Source organism: Indicator indicator, chromosome 12 (assembly GCF_027791375.1).
Source record: "Indicator indicator isolate 239-I01 chromosome 12, UM_Iind_1.1, whole genome shotgun sequence".
In the NCBI taxonomy this organism is placed as follows: Eukaryota; Metazoa; Chordata; class Aves; order Piciformes; family Indicatoridae; genus Indicator; species Indicator indicator.
This window is the reverse complement of record NC_072021.1, coordinates 4,847,903-4,872,969: the sequence shown is the minus strand read 5'-3', so window position 1 is coordinate 4,872,969 and position 25,067 is coordinate 4,847,903. Positions and strand designations below refer to the sequence as shown.

General features: G+C 45.4%; 1 protein-coding gene across 1 annotated transcript in view; it reads left to right on the top strand.

Moving 5' to 3' along the window:
- LOC128970333 (neural-cadherin-like) overlaps positions 1–24,087 on the top strand; it is a 56,973-nt gene extending 32,886 nt beyond the window's left edge. Inside the window, exons 17-33 of the mRNA XM_054385455.1 lie at positions 919–1,202; positions 2,561–4,178; positions 6,697–6,790; positions 7,906–8,090; positions 8,674–8,906; positions 11,438–11,715; positions 12,943–13,157; positions 13,453–13,580; positions 14,686–14,813; positions 14,951–15,083; positions 15,164–15,344; positions 16,751–16,917; positions 17,561–17,825; positions 19,035–19,215; positions 21,556–21,809; positions 22,902–23,056; positions 23,686–24,087. Of these exons, the coding sequence (XP_054241430.1) occupies positions 919–1,202; positions 2,561–4,178; positions 6,697–6,790; positions 7,906–8,090; positions 8,674–8,906; positions 11,438–11,715; positions 12,943–13,157; positions 13,453–13,580; positions 14,686–14,813; positions 14,951–15,083; positions 15,164–15,344; positions 16,751–16,917; positions 17,561–17,825; positions 19,035–19,215; positions 21,556–21,809; positions 22,902–23,056; positions 23,686–24,087 (4,901 nt within the window). The remainder of the gene's footprint in view (positions 1–918; positions 1,203–2,560; positions 4,179–6,696; positions 6,791–7,905; positions 8,091–8,673; positions 8,907–11,437; positions 11,716–12,942; positions 13,158–13,452; positions 13,581–14,685; positions 14,814–14,950; positions 15,084–15,163; positions 15,345–16,750; positions 16,918–17,560; positions 17,826–19,034; positions 19,216–21,555; positions 21,810–22,901; positions 23,057–23,685) is intronic.
- Positions 24,088–25,067: the final 980 nt, after the last annotated feature.

Sequence of the window (25,067 nt, the reverse complement as noted above, 5' to 3'; positions counted from 1 at the left end):
ATATTATATATAAAATATTTATAAATTAAAAATATATTATAAATATATAATATAATATATTATTATTTTATGTATTATATTATTACAAATATTATATTATATTATATATAATAAATGTATAAATATATAATAAATATATAATATTATTGTTACATTATATATATTGCATTATTATATTACTACATTATATATAATATCTTACATATATTATCTATAATATATAAATTTATAAATATATTATAGATATAATTCCCATATATTTATAATAATAAATTATTGTATTATATAATAATATATACAAGAATAATAGATTATATCATGTAATTATAATAATAATATGTTTTTTTTTTTATAATATTCCTAAATGGTTTGCAGCCACATGACAGGTTGGAAAGGTGGAAAGTTCTTAGCTGAGTTTGCTTTAAACAATATTTTCTCCATATTCTCTGTGTTTACTCAGTGATTCTTCTGAGATGAATTCATGCTCAAAACAGAGGATTTCTGTTATATTTTAGCACCATCCAGTGGTTAAAAAAAAATAAATTGGCATTTGAAATAGGAAGCTTAGGCAATAGTGAGCAAAAAGAGTTTCTGATACTTTTGATGGTAAATTACCTTTTTTTTATTATTGGCAAATAATTGTCATTTGACAGTAAGTTAGAGGCATGCAGTTCTTCATTATCCACAAGCAGATGCTTATCTGTGACTGCAAAATCCATTTGTAAATGTAAATGCAGACCTAAGCCCCAATCCACACCACAGCTCCTTCAGATCCCACACATGGCTCACTCTGCTGCTGGCTGTGGATATGCTTTATCTCCAGCACACGTTGTTTCTCTTGGGTACATGTCCTCTCTGTGCAGCTGGGCTGAGCCTTCAGAAAGTGGACAAGCAGTGGTCATCTGCTGTCTCTTGTAGGTGCTAATGCCAGACTAAGGTACCAGATCACATCAGGAAATGTGAAAGGAATTTTTGATGTGGAACCTGAGGTTGGAACCATCTTCATCGCTCAGCCTCTGGATTATGAACAAGAGCAACGTTACGAGCTCCGGCTGGTGGCTTCTGATGGAAAATGGGAGAACCACACTCTCCTCATCATCAGTGTTGTCAATAAGAATGATGAGGCACCAGTCTTCACTCAGAATGAATACCAGGCCAGTGTCTTGGAGGAGCTCACTGATCTGCCTGTGCTTGTCCTAAAGGTAAAGCAGTGTGCCTAAAGCAGGACAAAACCTGACTGTGTTGCTCAGTTTAACACCATCCATTCACACAAATCCAAAAGGGCAGTTTCTTTAGGTTGGATGAGCCCTGGCATTAGGAGCTGTAAAGAAGAGAATAAATTAAGCCTGATTGAATATGCATGGTGGAGTTGCTCCTCTGACCAGCAAAAATAACAGTTGGGCTTGATTATTCCAAACTGAATGAATCTGTGATTCTAGATGTTAAAAGACGTGATGTCTTTCCTTCACAAAGCAGAGCTGGCAAATCTTCAGTAACTGTATAAGCATATCATGGTTGGCACCTACAGCTCAGAAGTCACAGATTCTTTGGCTACATCAATGCCACCAAATAAACATCACCAGGGATTGTTCTTTGCCTCTGGAACTGGGTTGTCCTTGTTGTTTTGATGTTAGAGCAGGACTGCTTGGCTGGCTCAACTAGTAGTCTTCCAGACAACCCCTGGATGCAGATCAGGGGCTGAGAGTTCTCTCTGGCCTGTGCTGATGATCAGCCTGGATGTATGGCCACCCTGATTTCAGAGTCTTCTCTTCGCTCAGTCCCTTTTGCCTTTGTATTCCAGCTCCAAAGAGTTTCACAACAAACATTTGTTCAGCAGATCTGTTGTTACTTCCACTGGGTTCTTCCTGCAGTTATTTCCCCTTTCCAAAACAGAGTGGGAAGTAGAATGTGTTAGTCTGTCTAAACCTGACCTTTTAGTTTCTAAACCAAACCTGATCTTCAGTTTATTTGACCTGAATGACTCAAACCAGTAGATGCTTGTTATCAAAAGGCTTGCTGGTTACTTGGCCTGCACAACACCAAGCTGCAAGGGCAAGAAAGCTGTGAAGGGCCTGGAAAATAAATCTTATGAAGAGCAACTGGAGGAGCTGGGGCTCTTTAGCTTGGAAAAGAGGAGGCTGAGGGAAGACTTCATGGCTGTCTACAACTACCTGAAAGGACCTTGTGGAAAGGCTACTGGTGGTCTCTTCTCACAGGTGATTAGTGATAGAACAAGAGAGAATGGCCTCAATCTGTGACTGGGTAGGTTTAGAATGGACAGTAGGAAAAAATTTTTCTCAGCAAGAGTGGTCAGGGATTGGAATGTGCTGCCCAGGGAGGTAGTTGAGTCACCAACCCTGGATGTGTTTAAAAGTGGTTTGGATGTGGTGCTTGGGGATATGGTTTAGGGGTGACCCTTGTAGAGTAGGGTTAATAGTTGGGCTTGATGATCCTGAGGGTCTTTTCCAACCTGAATGTTTCTGTGATTCTGTGAAGAGCCATCACTGCAAGAACAGTGGTTTCCCCTTTACTTCTACTTACCTGCTGTGGCTTCTTCCAGGTTTCTGCAACAGACCCTGACCAAGCAGCTGATCAAAATGCCATTATCTATTCCCTGCATGGCCAGGGGGCCAGCAGTGAGTTCAGCATCAATGAGAAGACAGGCGAGATCAGTGCAAATAAAAGGTTGGACCGGGAGAAGCGATCAACGTGGCGCTTCCTGGTGCTCGCGACGGATGAGGGTGGGGAGGGCCTGACTGGCTTTGCAGATGTGATCATAGAGGTGAGGGATGTGAATGACAATGCACCCCTTTTCCTCTGCGTGTTGGATGGGTGCTTCGTGGGCCACATCCCTGAGGATTCTCCAGCAGACACTCCCGTGATGGACATGACGGCGGTGGATCTGGATGACCCGAAGGCTGGTCGGAACGCTGTGCTGACATACAGCATCATCCAGAATGTCCAGAATGAAATTAACCTGAACTTGTTCTCCATTGATTCAGTTAGTGGCACCATCTACACAGTGCTTGGGGCCTTGGATCGGGAGAAGGAAGACAGGTACCTAGTAGTGGTTGAGGCCAGAGATGGAGGGGGTCTCGCCGGGACAGGCACTGCCACTATTTCGGTCTCCGATGTAAACGACCACGCTCCAGTCTTCCTGCAAAGGATCTACACTGCGTTTGTCTCTGAGAATGCAAGTATTAACACGGAGGTGGCAGTGGTGTCTGCTGTGGACAGAGATGAGGGAGAAAATGCCATGGTGACCTTCAGCATCCTTGATGGGGACGATGACCACAAATTCTCCATAGAGACAGATGAAGTCAATAACTGTGGATTTATCAGGCTACGAAAGCAAGTTGACTTTGAGAAGCCTCATGAGAGGGTGTTCAATTTGACTGTGAAAGCAGAGGACATGGACTTCTTCAGCATCACTCACTGTGTGATCTATGTGGAGGACTCTAATGACCACGCTCCTGTCTTCTACCCCCAGTTCTATGAAGTGGCTGCGCTAGGGGAAGACTCCTCTGTTGGCACCAAAGTTGTTCAGGTTTCTGCTGTTGACTTGGATTCTGGCGTGAATGGAAGGTTTTCTTTCCACCTGCTGAACAAGTCTGACCCAGATGGCCAGTTCTCTGTGGCTAGTGATGGATGGGTGATGGTGGCAGAACTGCTGGATTATGAAACGGTGACACAGTACCAACTCATTGTCGTCGCCACTGACATGGGGCAGCCCTCTCTGACTGGCAGTGCCACTGTTTTAGTGGCTCTGCAGGATGTAAATGACAATGGGCCAGAGTTTGAGGCTCATTATAACCCAGTGGTGTGGGAAAACACAGCTTCTCCACAGGCTGTCCAGATGAACGAGACCTCTACGCTGCTGTATGCTAAGGACCGAGACACTGCTGCTCACGGAGCGCCTTTCTCCTTTCACCTTCTCAGCCACTCAGACAGCCTGACTGACTTCAACTTGCAGGACTTCCACAACGGCAGTGCCTTGCTCACCGCACTGCGTACCTTTGACAGGGAAGTGCAGAAGGTGTTCTACCTGCCCATCCTGATCACGGACAGCGGGCTCCCCCCAATGAGCTCCACCAACACGCTGACCGTGAATATTGGCGACCAAAACGACCACCCGCATTCTGCTGGCTACACAGAGTGTCTCATTTACAGCTATGATGGTAAATTGCTCCCCAATGCTTGCTTTAAAGTGAGACAGTAAGGTCAAAGGAGTAGCTGTGAGGTTGTCTTGGATTGAGTGAACAAAAAGCCATTTTACATCCCCACCCCCTCAAAGGAGCAGCTGTGAGGTTGCCTTGGTTTGAGTGGACAGAAAGCTATTTTACCCCTCCCTCTCCACCCCCCCAAAGGAATGTGGTGGGTTGAAATTACCCCCCGACATTAAATTTGCCAGCCCAGCTCAGCTGAAAGCAAATGAAGCTGTATTTACAAGCACACTACAATCTAGAAATATGAAATGCAATGAATAACAAGAGGACACAGGCCCAAGCTGTGCAAGGCGAAGTTTAGGCTTGATCTTAGAAAAAAGTTCTTCCCAGAAAGAGAGATTGGCCATTGGAATGGACTGCCCAGGGAAATGGTGGGGTGGACGTCCCTAGAGGTGTTTAAGAAGAAACTGGAAGAGACACTTAGTGCCATGGTCTGGTTGATTAGATAGGGTTGGGTGATCAGGTGGACTTGATGATCTTGGAGGTCTCTTCCAACCTGGTTGATTCTGTGATATGTACAAAACATACAATACTTACACGTATTTACAATTTATAAATACTACAAGAGCTCCCCTGGACAAAACCAGGTGGCTACCAACAGCTTCCCCCTCCCTGCTACCTTCCCCCACCCTATAAAAGGTAAAAGAGAGAGAGAGAAGAGCAGGGAGTAGGCTGTTAGTACTTAGCCACGACAAAGAAACGCAGCCAAGGTCAGCAAGCAATCAGGTACAGTGAAGAAACTAAAAAGAGGAAACAGTTAGTTTACACAACTAAGTAATCTAGAAATATGGAATGCAAGGAATATGTACAAAATATACAACATTTATCTGTATTTACAATTTATAAACAACACAAGAACTCCCCTGGACAAACCCAGCAGGCTACTAATAGCTTCCCCCTCCCTGCTCCCTTCCCCCACCCTATACAAGGTGAAAAAGAGAGAGAGAAGAGCAGGGAGTAGGCTGCTAGCCACAACAAAGAAACACAGCCAAAGTCAGCAAGCAACCAGCTAGAGCAAAGAAACCAAAAAGAGGAAAGAGTTAGTTTACACAACTAACTTTGTGTTATTTTTCAGACCATTGGGATTATTTAGACCTTATCATTATTTTCCCTCTTGCATCCAGTGGTGATCTATTTGCATTCTATTGCTTTCTGTTGAACATCTGCAGAAAATTTTCTAGCCACAGCCTAAAACTACCACAAGGAGGAAAATAAAAATGCTCCACAGAATTGAAAATTTAAATGGAAATTCTCTTCACAAATATATACAAAATATGCAAATTCATATTCAGCCTCAGCCCAGTTCTCCACCTTGGCTTTTCCAAAACCTCACTAGGTCAAAACCTTCCAAAGCCTTCTCCCCAGCCAGGCCAAAAACCAGGTCTCAATGCTCCCCCTTCCCCATGCCTCCCTACTTCCCCTCCTCAACCTAGGCCAGAACTGTGCAGCAAAAATTAGCCAGGCTGCTCAAGACCAAAAACCTCCCCTGAAATACCAAACAAGAGATCATGGCCTGATGTGATGGGAGCAGAGAGGGAGGAAAAAAAGGGCAGAACAGACAGTAGTGTCTGTTTATATAAGGGGTGCAGGATGATGGGAATGAAATAACAAGGATTACACTTTCCTGTGTCCACCTCCTTGTACTCTCTGGTACTTCTGGAGGACCCTTTTTTTCCCTCTGTGGTTCTTCAACCCATTACAGAGGTTCACAGGATTCTGTCCTGTTCCACTTAAGCTAAAATTTCAGCTACTGAGTTCACAGAATCACAGAAAACATCAGGTTGGGAAGAGACCTCCAAGATCATCCAGTCAAATATTGCACCCAGCACTAAAGAGTCAGCACTAGACCATGTCCCTAAGCACCAGCTCCACACATTGCTTAAAACACCTCCAGCACTGCCCTGGGTGTGATGCTTAAGCCCCACCAGAGAGAAGGAGGTATGTGGGGCACAGTGCTCTGGGCCACTTGTTTTGTGGAATGAACTGAGCCAGCCTTGAAGGAAAAGCAGAGCTGGCTGCTATTCTATGCATCTTTTTATCAAACTTGATGCTGGTTCCTTGTTTTCAGGTGCAGTTTCCCAGCAGCATTAACATTTCAGAGGTAAAAGCCTCTTTCCTCAGAGGTGGCTTTTCTTTTCTCCTTCCCATTGCTTTTCATTGCAGCCACCTCTTGAAGTCTAGTTGAGAGGCATCCCTACTCATGGCTGAGAGGCTGGAGAAGAAGATCTCTGAGGTCCCTTCCAACCTAAGCCATTTTATGATTAAATCTATGTAGCCATACATCAAACACCAGCTGAGCAGGACACCGTGTGCAAACTGGTGCACATCTTCTCTCAGGAGCTCAGGTTCTCCCACAACTATTTGTGTAGAGGTCTGAGACTTAAGGCAAACCAGAAAAAAGTGAATGGCCAACCTGCTTGAGTACATGTGAGAGGTCCAACTGTGCCACTTACATACTGTGTTGTTTTAGGCATCCTCCCCACAACTGTACTGGGCCAGGTCAATGCCCCTGATGATGATGACTGGGATCACAAAATCTACCAATTTGAAGGGAAAACGTCAAGGTATTTGAAGAGAAAGATGGGAGCTGAGGGAATTGTATAGACAACTTGCCCACAGACAAAGCCATCCAAAAATATTTAAGCTGCCTTTCTCTTTCCCTCTTTCCCTCTTTCCCTCTTTCCCTCTTTCCCTCTTTCCCTCTTTCCCCCTTTCCCCCTTTCCCCCTTTCCCCCTTTCCCCCTTTCCCCCTTTCCCCCTTTCCCCCTTTCCCCCTTTCCCCCTTTCCCCCTTTCCCCCTTTCCCCCTTTCCCACTTTCCCCCTTTCCCCCTTTCCCCCTTTCTCCCTTTCCCCCTTTCTCCCTTTCCCCCTTTCCCCCTTTCCCCCTTTCCCCCTTTCTCCCTTTCTCCCTTTCTCCCTTTCCCCCTTTCCCCCTTTCTCCCTTTCCCCCTTTCTCCCTTTCCCCCTTTCTCCCTTTCCCCTCCTCTCTTTTTATTGGAGGGGTGGGGGGAAGGAGAGAAAAAAAATGTGTGAAAGCATTTTATTGGTTAGACCTTGTATGTAGCTTCCCAAAAGCCCTTGTGAGTGTGAGGCTGCAGTAAATAATGGTGCATGTCAAACCAGTCTGCCTCCCACTGCCCAATGGGCTAAGCACCATTCTAAACTCCTGCTCACATTCATCCCCTTAATCAGGATCAGTGTGCTGCAGGAAAAACACCCACTAACCTCCATCCTCCTGGAGAGATGGTGTTTCTGTGTCACCATTGGCTTTAAGACCTTATTTGTACACCCAGGTGTCTGGATTGTGGCTGGGGTTGGGATGGACAAGTGCCATTTGGAGGTTTTGACAGAGGAGTCCCTGCAATGACCACATCTGAACTAGGAGTTTGCCCTGTTTCCAAAGTTATGGCTATAGTAGCCAGAGTCCTCCTACACAGACAATATGGAATAGAAGCAGGAGGAAACCTACTTGATCTGCTGGTGAAAAAGTCATTAGGAGCCAACAGAAGGCAATGTAAAGAAGTTCTGTTCTGCTTCATCCCTTCTTGCAGGAACACATCTGGTTTCTTTGATAGCTTTCCAAAAAGGAAGTGGGTCAGAAAAACCATCAGTGATGATAATTACTGCTTAGCTTTTGAACTTCTCATTGCTTGTTCCTTGGTTTAACTCTTATTACAGGTACTTTATCCTTAATGATAACTCAGGTTTGCTGACTATTAAAGAAGGGACTCCACCAGGGACATACAACATAAGAGTTAGAGTCATTGATGGAGTCTGGCCAGATGTTGTCTCAACTGTAAAGGTCATAGTGAAGGAAATCAAAGATGATGCCCTTCATAATGCTGGTTCTATACAAATAAAAGGTAAGCAGTGTGAAAAACTGTGTTAGGATCAAAATATTGAATTCTACCTCTGTAATTTCATTGCTGTGTTGCTTGGAGTTCTAATGCTTGTAGACATGGGATGAGAGTTAACAGTTTTCTAGGTAAGGCTTTGAAAATGCAGCTTTGTTTGCATGTGAAGGAGCATCCAGGGAGAAAAAAGACAGCAAGAAGTCCTTGTCTGGTGCAGAAGACAAAAAAAGAAAGAATTCTAAACCAACTTTTTAACAATAAAACCAGCAATTTCTATTTCAGGAAAAAACTTGATTTGAAAAAGTGCCTGCCTGAAATTCACCAAATTCCACAATCCCTTGTGGAAAAGTAAAATCTTCTTAAATGTGTTTCTGATTTAAAAGAATTTTTAAAATGAAATTTAATAAGAGTCAGAATCCTGGGTAGAAACCAGCATGGAAAAATTCAGAGCCTAAAAAAAATGCAAATACCCCTGAAATGGGAATTGAGTCCATTTTGTAGAAGCTTAATATTGATTCTGTGGTGTTCTTCTCTTGTGTTGCTACAGCAGCTGCAAGATTTGTGTTTGACAGGTTTTTAACTTCTATTCCAGATATCACTCCAGAAGAATTCATAGCCCAGTCCCCTGGAAAAGAGAGTAAATACTACCAGATGAAGAAGCTGCTTTCAGAAATTCTATCTGCCCAACCAGAAAATGTTCACATTTTCAGTGTCTTGAATAGCCCAAGTCAAACCCCAGGGGTTGATGTCTGGTTTGCAGTCTATGGGCCACCTTATTATAAAGCAGAAAAACTTAATGGCAATGTAGCAGCCTCCAGAGCCTGGGTAAGTATCCATACTACTTATGGAACCACAGCATCTTCTCATCGTGTCTGTTCAGGTAACATCCACTGCCTAGTGGGGGCCAGGCCAATCCCAGGCACAAATCCAGGCTGAGTGCAGAGTGGATTGAGAGGAGCCCTGAAGAAAGACCTGAGGGTGGCAGTTGCTGAGCAGCTCCCCAGGAGCCAGCAGTGCCCTCCTGCAGCCCAGCAGGCAGCTGTGTGCTGGGCTGCAGCCAAAGGAGTGTGGGCAGCAGGGCAGGAGAGGGGATTCTGCCCCTTGACTCTGCTCTGCTGAGACCCCACCTCCAATCCTGCCTCCAGTTCTGGTGTCCCCAGCAGAAGGAGGACACAGAGCTGCTGGAGAGAGTCCAGAGGAGGCCACAAAGATGATCCAAGGGCTGGAGCAGCTCTGCTGTGAGGACAGGCTGAGGGAGCTGGGGGTGTTCAGCCTGGAGAAGACTCTGGGGGGACCTTAGAGCTGCCTTCCAACAGCTGAAGGGATCCTCCAGGAAGGCTGCAGAGGGTCTTTTCCTGAGGGTGTCTAGAGACAGGACAAGGGGGAATGGTTTGAAGCTGAGGGAGAGCAGGTTTAAACTGGATCTTAGGAAGAAGTTCTTCAGTATGAGGGTGGTGAGACTCTGGAACAGGCTGCCCAGGGATGCCGCCTCCCTGGAGGTGTTCAAGGCCAGGCTGGATGAGGCCTTGAGCAACCTGATCTAGTGGAAGGTATCCCTGCCCGTGGCAGGGGGTTTGTTAACTAGGTGACCATGAAGGTCCCTTCCAGCATAAACCATTCTGTGAATACATGGAAGAACCACTCTCCAGGGGAAAACCAAGTCGGAAATGAGCATTAACAATTTAGTAAAGTTCCTGCCCCTCTTGCACAAAAAAAAATTATGGCTAAGAGTTAAATGACTGGCTCTGTTGGTAGTGTGCCTCTTGGTACAGAGGCTGCAATAAGAGTTATGGTTAGAATCAGTGCTGGAGTACCAACTCACTCACTCTGTTAGAAAAAGTATTTCTGCACTGCCCAATGCCTGTCCACCCTTCCCAGTATTTTTAAGCTAAAAAAAACAGCTAAAATGCTTTCTAAGTAATCCATCAGAACCATCAGTGATTATCCACTCAGCTTGTGGTGAATATGGCAATAATTTTGTCTTCTAAGTGCTTCCTCATTATCACAGTACCACAGTACATCAGAGGTTGCAAGGCACCTCCAGAGATCATCCAGTCCAACCCCCCTGCCAGAGCAGCATCACCCAGGGCAGTCTGCACAGGAATGCATCCAGGTGGGCTTGGAAAGTCTCCAGAGAAGGAGACTCCACAACCTCTCTGGGCAGCCTGCTCCAGGGCTCTGTCACCCTCACTGTAAAGAAGTTTCTCCTCATGTTGAGGTGAAATCTTCTTTGTTCAAGTTTGTACCTTTTGTTCCTTGTCTTATTCCTGTGCACCACCCAAAGGAGCCTGGCCCCCTCCACTTGACACCCACCCCTCAGATATTGATAGACATTGATCAGATCCCTCTCAGCCTTCTCTTCTCCAGACTAAACAGCCCCAGGGCTCTCAGTCTCTCTTCACAGGGGAGATGTTTGAGTCCCCTAAGCATCCTCGTGGCTCTCACTGGATTCCCTCCAGCAGGTCTCTGTCTCTCTTGAACTGGGGAGCCCCAAACTGGACACAGGATTGCAGCTGTGGTCTCACCAGGGCAGAATAGAGGGGGAGAAGAACCTCCCTAGACCTACAACTGACCTACATCCTTCTACAACTGACTTACACCGAAGCTTTGCTCAGGTGCCAGGCTGAGCTGCCTTTGGCTGGATAGGGTGAGGCAGATGGAAGGACGAGTCACAGCAACCACTTATGATCTGGGCTTTTCACTGCTGTTATGTGTGGGTTTTCTTCCTGTGGAAAAGTGTTATGGGTTGAATTAGATCCCCCCCAGTAACCTATTTGTCGGTTATTAATCTGCTCCAGAGAGCAAATCTCACCACACTCAGAACTTGGAAGTAAAAATGGAATTGTATTTACAAAAGAAACTAAATGTAACAGTATAAAAAGCAGTAAACAGGTATAAATTGTATTTACATGTATGTCTATATATAGCATAACAACAGCACAGAACCCCCCTGTGCCTTTGATTCAGCTCTTTGTCCCCTCTCGGGCACAAAGGGCCCCAAGAAAGCTACAGAACCACATACTCCCTCTTGGCACCCCCCATACCTTCAGAGAAGCAAAACTAGAGAAGTCTAAGGTTAGAGGGAAGATGGCACAGCCCCAAAGCCAAAGCAGAGCAGCAGAGAGTGAGCAGGTAAGGAGAGCAAACAAACTCTGCTGCAAGATACAAGGCTTTCAGTACACCAATGGGATTATATTAACCTATCTATTGTTATCCTTCTGTCTCCAGTCCCTTACATTATTTAACTTTCACTCAAACATCTCTGGAATTTTCCTAATTACAACTAGTATCCTAGCCAGGGACTAGCTCAAACCTCCTAAAAAAGTCAGCTAAATGCAACTAATTGTTCTCCACAGCTGGAAAACATCTTGGGTATAAACATCACCCAAATTGGCATCGATGAGTGCCTGACTGCAAACTGCACTCACAGCAGCGGATGCATCAGCAAGCATGAACAGACTCATGTGCCAACAATCACCACAGCTGGAAGCGTTTCACTGGTGTCTGTGACAGTCCTGAGTCATGCCCTGTGTGGCTGTGCAGCTCGGGAGGCTCCTCACCTCTCCTGCTCCTCATACCAGACAAACCCTTGTCTCAACGGTGGCACCTGCATGGATACTGATTTGGGCTACAGGTTGGTAAAGCTTTGCCTGGTGTTCAAACAAAGTGCTCCTAATTCAGTCTGTAAGGGGGATGACTGTAGCCAAGGCAGCCAAAGGCATCCTGGCCTGCATCAGGAATAGTGTGGCCAGCAGGAGCAGGGAAGTCATCCTGCCCTGTGCTCAGCTCTGGTTAGACCACACCTTGAGTGCTGTGTCCAGTTCTGGGACCTTCAATTTCAGAAGGACATTTGAGTTACTTGGACGTGTCCAGAGAAGGGCAGCAAGGCTGGGGAGGGGTCTGGAGCACAGCCCTGTGAGGAGAGGCTGAGGGAGCTGGGGGTGTTTAGCCTGGAGAAGAGGAGGCTCAGGGCAGACCTCATTGCTGTCTACAACTACCTGAAGGGAGGTTGCAGCCAGGAGGGGGTTGGTCTCTTCTCCCAGGCAGCCAGCACCAGAACAAGAGGACACAGTCTCAAGCTGTGCAGGGGGAAGTTTAGGCTTGAGGTGAGGAGAAAGTTCTTCATAGAAAGAGTAATTGGCCATGGAATGAGCTGCCTAGGGAGGTGGTGGAGTCACCATTCCTGGAGGTGTTCAAAAAGAGATTGGATGTGGCACTTGGAGCCATGGTTGAGTTGTCAGGTGGTGTTAGGTGACAGGTTGGACTTGATGATCTCTGAGGTCTTTTCCAACCTGGTTGTTTCTGTGATTCTGTGACTGGAAGCTTGAGGAGGCATCCCTGGGTGTCTCCTCACTGTGGCAAACCTGAGTTTTGTTACACTTCACATGGAGGTCTTGGAAAGCAACCTCTTTATTTTCAGGCAAGTTCTTGGGTTTGTCATGGTCTCTGGCCAAACTTTGAGAAATGTTGCAGGTTGCACCAGTTCCATTAATGCCACTCTGCAAAATGTTCTTTTTTATTTGTGCAGCTTACCTTAGTGCTGTCAAATGCTTAATCACATCATTTAGGCCACTTCACCTCTTCCCCACATTTCTTGCCTCACTTTTTCTCCAAAAATGATAACTTATAGATAGAGTAGCATGAAGGTGAAATAAAAAGGTGGTACTCTACTAGTTCAGAATGAGCCTGGGCCCTTCCAGAAGTCAAGCCTTGAGCCTGTTCACTTGAAAATGGTCATCCCAACATAGGAAAGCAGAAAAAAAACTGTCCAGCCTCTTCTGAGCACCTTTGATCAGTGTTACAGGAGCCCTTCATGACTTCTGCTTGGGTGGTGGAATTTTGCTTTTATGTTTTTTAATAGATGCAAATGTCCTGCGAATTTCCATGGACCAGACTGCCAGCAGACCAAACACAGCTTCAGAGGCCAAGGTTATGCCTGGTTCCCTCCTCTTAAGCCTTGCTTTGAGACCCACATCTCCTTAGAGTTCATCACTGAAGTCGCTGATGGCCTTCTGCTGTACCACGGACCAGTGGCACGAGGGCAACCTGGAGAACAGGAAGATTTCCTTGCTTTAGGTTAGCCACCTTGGAGAGTATTTGTTCTTTGTGTCTTTGTGAAGGTGAGATTCTACTCACAGCTGGTAAGGTGTTTGGGGAAAAAAATGGTTCAGAAAGTTACTTTTTGGAGAATAAGGAGAACGCAGCACAATTTGCTAGTGTGCCTAAGTTTGTGTCCTGTGGCACTGTGGCAGAAGTTGGATTCTTCTAAACTGAGGAACTCCTCCTATTAAAACCTAGCTGCAACAGCTGTTTCATCTGAGTTTGGGGGGGAACACAGTCAGCATGTCTCCAATAAGTCTCTCCTTTGCAGAGCTCTCTGGGGGTGTCCCCTCGCTGACCGTGAGCCACAGCTCTGCTGAGCTCTTCCTGCAGCTGTCACAAAAGGTTCAGGTTGCAGATCGCCGCTGGCACCACATCAAGGTTATAAGTGATGGAAAGGCAAGTGTAAATATGGACAGTCCTGGGGAAGCACTAATCCATGGACCTAGTTGTTTTTCCAAGTCTTTCCTCCCTTCTGTAGAGTTATTTTATGAATGTCTTTTGTCGTCTCTGCAACAGCAGAGATTGAAGTTTGTCAGCTCAGATGTCACCTTAGTCTTGAAGCAATGAAACAGAATAAGGACTGGAGAAGTTCAATCCAATTTTAAAACTGGTCCTGCTGTTTTCTTTGTTTGATGATCTTATCTCTTGCTTAGACTGCAGAGCTGTGATAATTCACAGATTCACAGATTGCATTGGGTTGAAAGGGAGTCTCAAAGGGCATCTTGTCCAAACTTCCTGCACTCAGCAGGGACACCTCCAACTACAGCAGGCTGCACAGAGCCACATCCACTCTGGTCTTGAATGTCTCCAGGGAGAGGACCTCAACCACCTCCCTGGGCAGCCTGTTCCAGTGTTTCACCACTCTCATTGTGCAGAACTTCCTCCTGATGTCCAACCTAAATCTGCCCTGCTCCAGTTTCAAACCATTGCCCTTCATCCTATCACTTCAAGCCCTTCTAAATAGCCCTTCCCCAAATCCAGGGGCTAAGTTCTTCCTAGACTGATGAAGTGAAAAATCCTTAATTTCTCAGGGCAGGAAACCTTGCCCCAAGAAGTGACTTTAGACATGCAGCACAAAGGGTGCAGATATGCTTTCATGTAAGGGGAACATCTTGCTGATGGTGAAGGCATCTGCTAGACTTCCCCTTCCTCTCCCACATAAGACAAGCTGAGAGGCATATCAGGATGTGAGATGGGGAGCCTGGCAGACAGTCTACTCTGCTAGATTGCCTCTCTGGGTTTTGATTTGGTAGAAAGCTCCCAAGAAAATCCCATCTGCCCTCTGCTGTGTCAGTGACTTGTCATGGTAGAATTAGATCTTCCTGTTGTGTGGCTCCTTAGTTACACACCAAGTGCAATAACCTTCCAGGTTACTATCTGGGGAAAGGTTTTATCATTTTAATAAAGTTTCCAGCACTGTAACTGTTAGTTATCATCCTCCTTTCTGCTAAGTGAAATGAGTAATTAAGATGTGTGTATGTGTCTGGATGCCTTTCTCTAGAAAATCAAGATGATTCTTGACCACTGTGTAAATGTCTCAGTTAGAGACAATGACAGCATCAGTAAGAAGATGTCCCAGGCAGATCTGTCTGCCTGTGAAGCCTCTGGAGAGACTGTGGGATCTCAAAGGTAAAAACAAACAAAAACCAAAACCAAACCCCAAACAACTAGCAACAAGAACTGGAAACAAAATTAGTCCAAAGGGCTAAGGAAATAGTTGCTGTATTTTTCATGCCACTAGTTCTTTCTCTCTCTCTCCCCTACAGCATGAATAGACTTTTCAGTGGCCATCAGCCCTTGCAGCTGGGTGGAGTTAAGAAGATTTTGCCTCACCACCATTCCCAAAGGCGTTTCAGAGGGTTCATTGGCTGCATACGCAATGTCATAGTTGATAGTCAGGTAGGGCTCCTCAGACCAGTCTGGGGTTTACTGCTGTTAACTGCAGACATCTGATGTGAGGCTTCTCCGTCCTTTTCCAGGTCTATGATTTGGAGCACCCTGCAGAGTCTTTGAACAGCACTCCTGGCTGTGTCCTTACGGATGAAATGTGCCAGAGGGGTGGGGTGACCTCCTGTGGCACCCATGGCAAGTGTGTTGGTGGTTGGGATTTCTTTCACTGTGACTGCTCCCCAGGATACACTGGACCAACATGTGAAAAAGGTACTGCAGGGGCTAGGGAGAAATTCCTGGTGAGGATCTGTGGGAACAACTTCAAACATAGTGGTCTGAATCTGAACCCAGTAGCATAACAAGACCATGCTGTACTCTGGGGGTGATTTAGACCTACAGCTACATGAAGAGCCTTCCAACTCTTGTTGAATGAAGATCATCTCACAGATGAGGGTCTTCCTGAGGTGTGCATTACTCTGCATCAGAGTCAAGTGGCTGTTTGGGTTGTTTGGTGCTGTTGATCACAGCATTTTTGTTTCTCAGTGGTGAGAGATGAAATGTCCTACGTTGTGCTGTCTTCCTCTGATCAGAGCTTAATGAACATGGCACTATTTGCACCTCAGTTATACAAGTGATGAGGTTGCCAGCTTGGTATGTTCTCTCTGGGAAACCTGGGGACATACCCCTCAACTTATGGTCAGGTCAAATTTTCCATCTGTAAACCAGAGAGAATTGCACTTGTATCTGTCACTAGGATGAGCTGAAGGATACACAATGCCCCTAGATACAGCATTGGATGAGTGTGGGGACATAGTATCAAGCTGGCTCCAGCAAACAGGTTACCCTGCACAAAATCAGCATGAAATATCTGTCACAGGACAAAAGTATGCAAGGATGGGTAGTGAAAACCTCAGGAACACTGTAAAGAAGTGCAAAATTTAAACACCATTCAGAAATCAGAAGTGATTCACAGGTGTTTTTACTGGGACTTTACCTGTCCTGTATCTCTGCCTTCTCCCTCTGGGTACAATAGGGTTGATCACAACAGTCTATAATCAGCATCAGTGCCTTACAACACCTGCTTAAATTTAAATCTTACTCTCTTTTGCATTATCTTGGGATGCTGGTTCACAAGTCCACTGCTGTATTGGCTCCTACCCCTCACTGCTGTGAGACAAACCAAGTGCTCCAGAAGTGATTACTCACAATCTAAAAGTTATATCCTGGCACCACAGGAAAATTTTGGTTGCTTCCAGCTTCTTCTGATGTATTTGGCTCCAAAATGCTGGCGTTCAGCTGGTGTTTTATGAATGGCTGAGCCATGCTCGCAGCAAGGAGCAGATGGCTGGGGGGCAGGAGTAATGCCCCAAGAAAAGCCATCCCTGCTTATCAACTAGACCCTGGAGCTGCAGAGGGAGCAAACAGTGGGCTAGGAATAATAACATGAGGGGGATAAGATAAAGGAGAAAAGAAAACACACTTCAAGAAAGAAAAGAGAGAGGAGAAACAGTGAGAAGAAAAGAGAGTGCAGAGATTGAGCCTCTTGACCATTTGATGTTTCGTGTCCTGAGAACCAGAGTAAATGCCCCAGGGTAAGCTGGGTGCTCTTTGGATTTGTGTGACACTGAACTCAGATTAACTGTTGGTGGCTTTGTTTTCCTGTGTGTGGTGCTTAGTTCTTCCAGAATGGGCTTTTGGAAGGGACAGTTGGATCCATTATGAGCCCAGAAGCATCCTCAGCACTCACAGCACTCAGATCCAGCTGATGGTGCGCACCCGGATCACCCACAGCACCCTCCTCAGCTTGGCCTCTGCAGATGGCAATGGATACATCAGGCTGGAGGTCAGCAGTCCAAAAGCCATCCTGCCTCAGTGCTCTTAATTTGTCATTATTCCAATTGTAACAGGAGGGTCAGCCTGGAGAAGACCATGGGAAGACCTTAAAACTGCCTTCCAATACCTGAAGAAAGCCTACAGGAAGGCTGCAGAGGGACCTTCCATAAGGGTGTTTAGAGACAAGCAAGGGGGAATGGTTTGAAGCTGGGGGAGAACAGGTTCTTAAGAAGAAGTTCTTCAGTATGAGGGTGGTGACACTCTGGAATAGGTTGCCAGAGTGGTTGTGGATACCTCCTCCCTGGAGGTGTTCAAGGCCAGATTGGATAAGGCCTTGGGCAACCAAGTGTAGTTCCATGGCAGGAAGGTTGGAGTAGAGGCTCTATGAGGTCCCTTCCAGCTGAAGCCATTCCATGATGACTTGGAGGTAGACAGCAGTAGGGAGAAGACTGATAAAAAGGTTCATGTGAATTAGAAGTGGACCGTGAGAAAAAGAGTTGATAATTCCTGGACCTGTATTTACTAGTGGTCATTTTTATCTGGAGTGCCATTTTCAGTTTAAACACTCAGGGTCCATTTCTTGAGGAAGGACATTTTAACAACATTTTATAAGCACATTTCTGTTATTAAGGATCTTCATCATCTCCCTCTAGGTGGTCGAGGGTTTCTTTAGCATTAACTTCAGCCTGGGGAACAAAAATCACTCTCTGAGAATGAGGACATCACGGATAAACAACGGCCAGTGGGTTCTCCTGGCCATGGAGCGCTACAACAATGAGTTTACCCTGCGGGTTAATGGTGGTGGAGGGGATCGGGAAGTGACCTCTGTCCTGGGTACCAACAGATGGTTTGAAATGGACTGGGCAAGCATTGTGCTGGGAAACCGCCTTCCCAATCATTCAGAGAGCGATTTCCAAGGTGAGTGATACGATGGGTTCCTAAAAGGAGGACGGAACTAAAGCCTAAAAGTGTATTGGAGAGCCCAAAACCCAGTTAAGAATTGCCATGGAGATTACTGTTCCCGAGAATCCCAACTCCTCTACTAGGGAACGCAGAGCTCTCTATTTGCCATTGTATGTGGTTCTAGTGAAGATGTGAGATTTCCTGCAGGTGTTAAAAAATAGCACTTAAAAATTCTACTTCCCATGCCAAAGGCTCCAAGGAGGGAACTCCTGCTGGGATCTTCACTCTCTTTTTGCTTCAGAAGAGTTTAAGGGACAGATACAACAGGTAGGAGGAGGATTAGCAAGGCAATTTATGATGCACTCTCCGTCTCCTGGAGTGAGGTCCTAGGGCTCTGAGATTGTGGCTCAGCAAGGAGATAGCTTTTTCCATTCAACTGCTTCTCATTCAGCTTCACTTTTAAGATCAGAAAGATCTGGAGGTGCTGGAAGGTGTCCAGAGAAGGGCTGTTAAGATGAGCAGGAGGCTGGAGCACTCTCTTCTGGAGACAGACTGAGAGAGATGGAGTTGTTCAGTCTGGAGAAGAGAAGGCTCCAAGGAGACCTTCTTGTGGCCTTCCAGTATCTGAAGGAGGCTACAAGAAAGCTGAGAAGGGACTTCTTAAGATGTTGGGTAGGATTTGGGGGAATGGAGCAAAACTAGAAATGGGTAGATTCAGATTGGATGTTAGGAAGAAATTCTTCCCCATGAGGGTGGTGAGACACTGGCACAGGTTGCCCAGGGAGGTGGTGGAAGCTTCATCCCTGGAGGTTTTTGCAGCCAGGCTGGATGTGGCTGTGAGCAACCTGCTGTAGTGTGAGGTGTCCCTGGCCATGGCAGGGGGGTTGGAACTAGATGATCCTTGATGTCCCTTCCAACCCTGACAATTCTATGATTCTATGATATTTTAAATCTTGATCAATTTAGTGGAGGTGTTCTGGTTCATAGCCAAGCTCTGTCGAATCACTGCACTGGTACAACCAAGCTGTCCTGAAGAAGTATTGATCAGAGCACACACACACACAGGTCCTGTAGCTCTTCTTCTAAAATAATATTAAAATAAAGCAGTAGAAGGATCTTTAAAAAAAAAAAAAAGTTTCAAGTTTTCTACTGTGCTGCAAGGCTTGAGATGGGGAAGATGCTAACCTGATGTATTTCTCTGCACACTCCCCTGCTTTGGTGCAGGTTGTATGCGTGATGTCCAGCTGAATGGTCAACGTCTTCTGGTGGAAGGCAGAAGCACAGAGTTTGGCCTGATTCTGAGGCGCCAAGGGGTCACCATGGGCTGCCACTCCAGTGCCTGCAGCAGCCAGCCCTGTTACAGCCCTTTCCTGTGTGTAGACCTGTGGAGAAAATACGAATGCCGGTACAAGAAGCTTTGCTTTGCGTCCAGGGCTGGGTGGTTGGGAAGCTCTTTCTTGCCACCTTATTTCAGGCAACTTGCTTCTAACAGTGAACCTCCCTGCAGCTGCTTGCCAGAAAGCGGCTTTCCATGGGCAAATCTTTCTTTACATCTCATCTCTCATCATGGACCAAACTTGCCTTTTCCTGCAAGTCTGGTATGGAACCTATTTATTACACTGTTTTGGTTTTTTTTCCATGGTGAGAAGATCACAGGCTAGTGAGGGAGTGAAATGCCTTTTGATAAAAGGTGGATTGCAAAAGTTTTGGGGTGTCCTTGTATGGTGGGTTGACATTGCCTCCCAACTAACGTGGAGAATTACCCCCAAAATAAAATTGCCAGACCAGTTCAGTTTGGGATGGAGGCAAATGAAGCTCCATGTACAAGCAAACTAAAATCTAGAAATATGGAATGCAGTGAATATGTACAAAATATACAGCATTTACAGGTATTTACAATTTATAAACAACACAAAGACCCCCCTGGACAAAACCAGAGGATTACCAATAGCTTCCCCCTCTCCACCCCCTTCTCCCTTGTGCAAGGGAAAAGAGAAGAGCAGAGAGTAGCTCTTAGTTACTTAGCCACAACAAGAATGCAGCCAAGGTCAGCAACAGCCAAGCAAAAGCCACCAGCTGGTATCAGGTGGAGTGAAGAGCCAAGAAAGAGAAGAGAACAGTTTATACAACTAACCTTATGTTAGTTATCAATGGGATCAATTAGACCTTATCATTATTTTCCCTTTACATCCAATGGTAATTTATTTACATTCTACCACTTTCAAGATCTGTGAAAAATTTCATAGGCATCAGCCTAAAACTGCCACACCTTCTCTGTGTGAAAATATAGTTATTTCTATGTAGGATGTTTATATTGTGTCTATATATTTAGAAAACATATCTTCTGTATGCTATATATATACATTTACATATATTTTTCTGTAATGAAGTTGAGAAGAATCAATGAGATTTTTCAAAATTACGCTTTCATAAACCTGAATTCTAAACCAGGCTGTGCAGGGTCAGAACCAAAGCCCACCAGCTGTGGTATCCTAAACAATTTAGTTCCTTGGAGAAGATTACAAGAAGTACCTGGAGGTGCTGGAACATGTCCAGAGAAGAGCCATCAGGATGAGCAGAGGGCTGGAGCTGCTCTGCTAAGAGGACAGACTGAGAGAGTTGGGGCTGTTCAGTCTGGAGAAGAGAAGGCTCCAAGGACACTTTCTTGTGGCCTTCCAGTATCTGAAGGGGGCTCCAAGAAAGCTGGGGAGGGACTTTTTAGGGTGTCAGAGAGTGATAGGACTGGGGGGAGTGAAGCTAAACTAGAAATGGGTAGATTGAGATTGGATGTTAGGAAGAAATTCTTCCCCATGAGGGTGGTGAGACACTGGCACAGGTTGCCCAGGGAGGTGGTGGAAGCCTCATCCCTGGAGGTTTTTGCATCCAGGCTGGATGTGGCTGTGAGCAACCTGCTGTAGTGTGAGGTGTCCCTGCCCATGGCAGGGGGGTTGGAACTGGATGAGCCTTGAGGTCCCTTCCAACCCTAACAATTCTATGATTCTATGATCCACTCTTTAAAGAAAAATTTCAAAATATATATTAAAACCAGAAAATCAAAATAAAGACATTTCTGTTTAGAAACCCCCAAACTTACATGCAGGACTGAGAGAAGGAGCCACTTGAATTCCTTCCACTCATCTAAAATATGGCCACTTCTGTTCAATTACCTCTCAGAAGAAATCACTTGGTCTCTGCAGTCCTAAAAGCCAATAGGGTCATTCTTGGACAGGCTGGAGAGGTGGCCCCAAGCCAACCTCAGGAAGCTCAGCAAGACCAAGTGCAAGGTCCTACACCCAGGCAATCGCAAGCACAAATCCAGGCTGTGTGAGGAGTGGCTTGAGAGCAGTCTGGAGGAGAAGGACTTGGGATTGTCAGCTGATGACAAACTCCCTGTGAGCCAGCAATGGTCACTGGAAGCCCAGCAGGCAGCTGTGTGCTGAGCTGCATCAAAAGCAGGGAGAGCAGTAGGACAGGGAAGGGATTCCGCCCCTCTGCTCTGTTCTGCTGAGACCCCACCTGCAGCACTGCCTCCAGTTCTGGTGTCCCCAGCATAAGAGGGACATGGAGCTGCTGGAGTGGATCCAGAAAAGAGCCACCAATATGACTAGCGGGCTGGAGAACCCACCCTATGGGGACAGGCTGTTCAGCCTGGAGAAGAGAAGGCTCCAGGGAGACCTTAGAGCAGCCTTCCAGTACCTGAAGTGCCCTGCTTGCCTAAAAGATGTCATCTTCTTTTGTTATTCAGGTGTCCAGCTGGGAAAGTAGAAGTGACTGACAGCCTTACAGGGCTCAGACACTGTACATCATCACCTTGTGGGCACTGGACCTGTAGAAATGGGGGTACCTGTGTGGCTCAATCCCAAGACAAGACAATCTGCCAGTGCCCTGAAGGTTACAGAGGCAGATGGTGTGAAATAAGCCAGGTGAAGGCTGCAAGACCCGTTGGACTCAGCTCTGGCTCTATTCTGGCAATTAGCATGTGCCTCCTTGTCTTCCTAGGTAGGAAAACCAGTACCTTCTTTCTTTCTTTCTTTCATACCTTGCTGCATTGAATCAAGTCTGCTTTACCCTTGGATGTTGTGATCAGTGTTTCACTTTTTCTGGAGATCACCAGCTGGGAGTTCATTTGAGGATGCTAAGGGACAGACATCAGCACATAGTTACACTTTAGTTGAGGCCAGTTCTAGTAGTTTTAGGACTTCTATCTTTTAGAATCACTTCTCTTCAGTCCTTCTTAAGTGACAGTTTTCCATCTCTGTGTGCAAATCTTTGTGCAGTCACATCCATCTGAAAATCCCACCTGCCCTGAGCCCTCACATTTGTAATAGCAGGACCTTTACCACGAGTGTGGTGGAACACTTGAAAGGGTTGCCCAGGGAGGTGGTGCAGGCCCCATCCCTGGAGATATTCAAGGTGAGGCTCAACAGGACTCTGGCCAGCCTGATCTAGTTGAGGATGCCCCTGCTGACTGCAGAAGGGGTTGGACTGAATGACCTTTGGAGGTCCCTTCCAACCCAGACCATTCTATGACCTACAGCTAGTACCTGCCATTCACATACTGGGAAGGAAGAGATCTTCCTCTAGGCATTTCTGATCCGGACAGGCAAGCCTCATTAAGAGTGTGGGGCAGTAAGAGATGTCCCCAATGTCTCAGGTTTCAGCTGCACTTTGGTTGATCAGTTAGTAACACCATGAGATCATGCATACACATCTCAGAATAGTAAAGACTCTGCAGTTTCTTTACGCTGGTAACCTTCATTAAAACAGTGTTTTACTTACTTTGGGTATCTTATTTACTCAGGATTGGTGAAAGGCCAGAGATTGGCCAAAATGCCTTCTATTTAAATGGATTCCTTTAGGTAAGTAAAATACCCTTTTAATGAAGTTTATGAAGTAATATCCATAGATGATTCTTTACATTGCTCAGTAGAAGTTGTTTGATGTATTAACAATTACTCATTTCTTACCTGGGAATTTGGTTGTCGAATTATAAGAGCTAATTTAATGTCTCAGAAGTCATATAAGTACTTGCTTATCATGCATTGTTCTTTGGCACCTCAAACAACAAGTATGTGTCTTTATTTCTTCCAGCACTCTTGGTCTCTTACACAGTGTGGAGTCAGTGGGGAAGCTCAGGGTTTCGGAAAGGAGGAATTTACCACATTCCTGAAGAACGTGAAAGCTGGGAGGATGTCAGAGAAAATGTCTTTAATTATAATGAAGAAGGAGGTGGAGAACGTGACCAGGTATGGTGCAGCTTCAACATGGTCTTTCAAAATCCATCCCCTTCTCACCTTCCTTTCCTAGACCTTTATTTAATGTATTGTCCTTACCCAATTGGCTTTTATGGTTTGGTTTATTTTAACCTGGAGTACTCTTGAGTAGGAAGCTTCTGTTTCAACCCAGTCTGTATCTCTCTTGATGCCAGTCATCTCTAGCTACCTGTAGGGGGTTGCTCTGCACACAGCATTTTTGATTTAGCTGAAGGGAGGTTGTGGATGCCCCCTCCCATGAGATATTTAAGGCCAGGCTGGATGAGGCTTTGAGCAACCTGATCTAGTGGGAAGTGTCCTTGCCCATGGCAGGGGGGTTAGAACCAGATGATCTTGGAGGTCCCCTCCAACCCAAACCATTCTGTGAATCATTCTATGAAGACTATCATTATGCAGATGGTCAGAATGACCACAATGGTATGATCAAAACTTAGCTCTCTGAACTATGCCCTCTCTTCAGCTTGTAGAGAGCTCACAGAATCCACTTTTGTCCTGCATTGAGTTTTAAAACTTTTTTTTAAAACCTGTTTCTTTTTGTGTTGTTTCTCTTGATGTTTACCCTGGTCTGTTTTGGGGGGTGTGTGTTTGTTTGTTTTCCCCAGAATGCTTATGATATAGATGAACTGAAGAAACCTCTCCATACCATTCCCCACTTCTCCTCAAGTGCAGCTGCTCCACGCTCCAGGACACCCACCGGCTCCAAAAGAAACTCACTTCCAAAACAAGCACATCAAAACCAATCAACATCAGCTGTTTCCAGCATCCCAGACTTAAAGGAATACATGTCTCAAATCATCTGGGACGCAGACAACGATCTACAGAGTCTTCCAGCTGATACTATTCATTTTTACTGCTTAGAAGGGCAATGCTCTCTAGCAGGGAGCCTCAGTTCCTTAGACTCCGTTAGTGGTGATGAAGATCTGAATTATGATTGCCTCCAAGAGTGGGGGTCAAAGTTTGACAAGCTCAAAGAACTCTATGAGGTCTCAAATGAACATTTGTAATGGGAGCTAAAGGAACTTGACACATCGCCATGACATATGGACACTACTTTTAAGAATGCCCTTTTATATATATCTATATCTATATCTATATCTATCTCTAAAGTACATCAAGGAACTTACTTGATGCAAGTTTTTAGTTCCAGTAGTACAAATTTCTCACTTTTCCAAGGAGTGATCATCTGAAGCATCTTTTTGTATTCACTGTACAAACAGTTGTCTGATGGTAGAAGTGCAAAGACTTTTGAAGCACGAATCTTCTGGAAAACTTTGGGATGTAGGATTTGTATAGGATAGCTTTATGATACACCTTTTTATTTGTGTAGGCCAAGGTGACTTACTAGAATTATCCTGGATGCAAGAACTTGAATTCTTTTCTCCCTAGTATGAATATGAATCCCATCAGGTAGGTTACAATGGGTAGGGCTTTCTTTTCTTTTTTTTTTTTTTTTAATTGCATTCCTTTTAAACTACGAAATAATTACTACAAATGTTAAGTATAAAACACTTTAAATTTCTAGTCATCAGCTTTTGTCTTGACAGCACACACACCACCTCATTCACTATTAAAGGCTGCCCAGCTATGTGAGGCTTTCTCTGTCTGACTCTTAATTGCTTGTAAAGAGAGGAAAAGAGTAGAAAGATCCTAGCTGTTGAGTAGCACTTTGCTGGTGGGACAATTTTACACTCTTAAAAGCAGTTGTAAGACCTGGAAAAAGTTTCTATTCAGTCAGCTTTTATTTCCAGCTTTGCTTTTCACATGAAACCCTTCTTCAAGGTCCACAGCTAGAAAAATTAAGAGCTGACAGCAGGTATTGAAAAGAAGCTAGAAGAGCATCCAAGACAAAGTTGGAACTGAATCAGGACAAGTCAGAGAAGAGAAATGAGGCTGGTGAGGGGTTTGGAGGTTGTCAAACCCTCGTATGTGGGGGCTGTTTAATCTGGAGAAGGCTGAGGGAAGACCTCATTGCTCTCTACAGTTC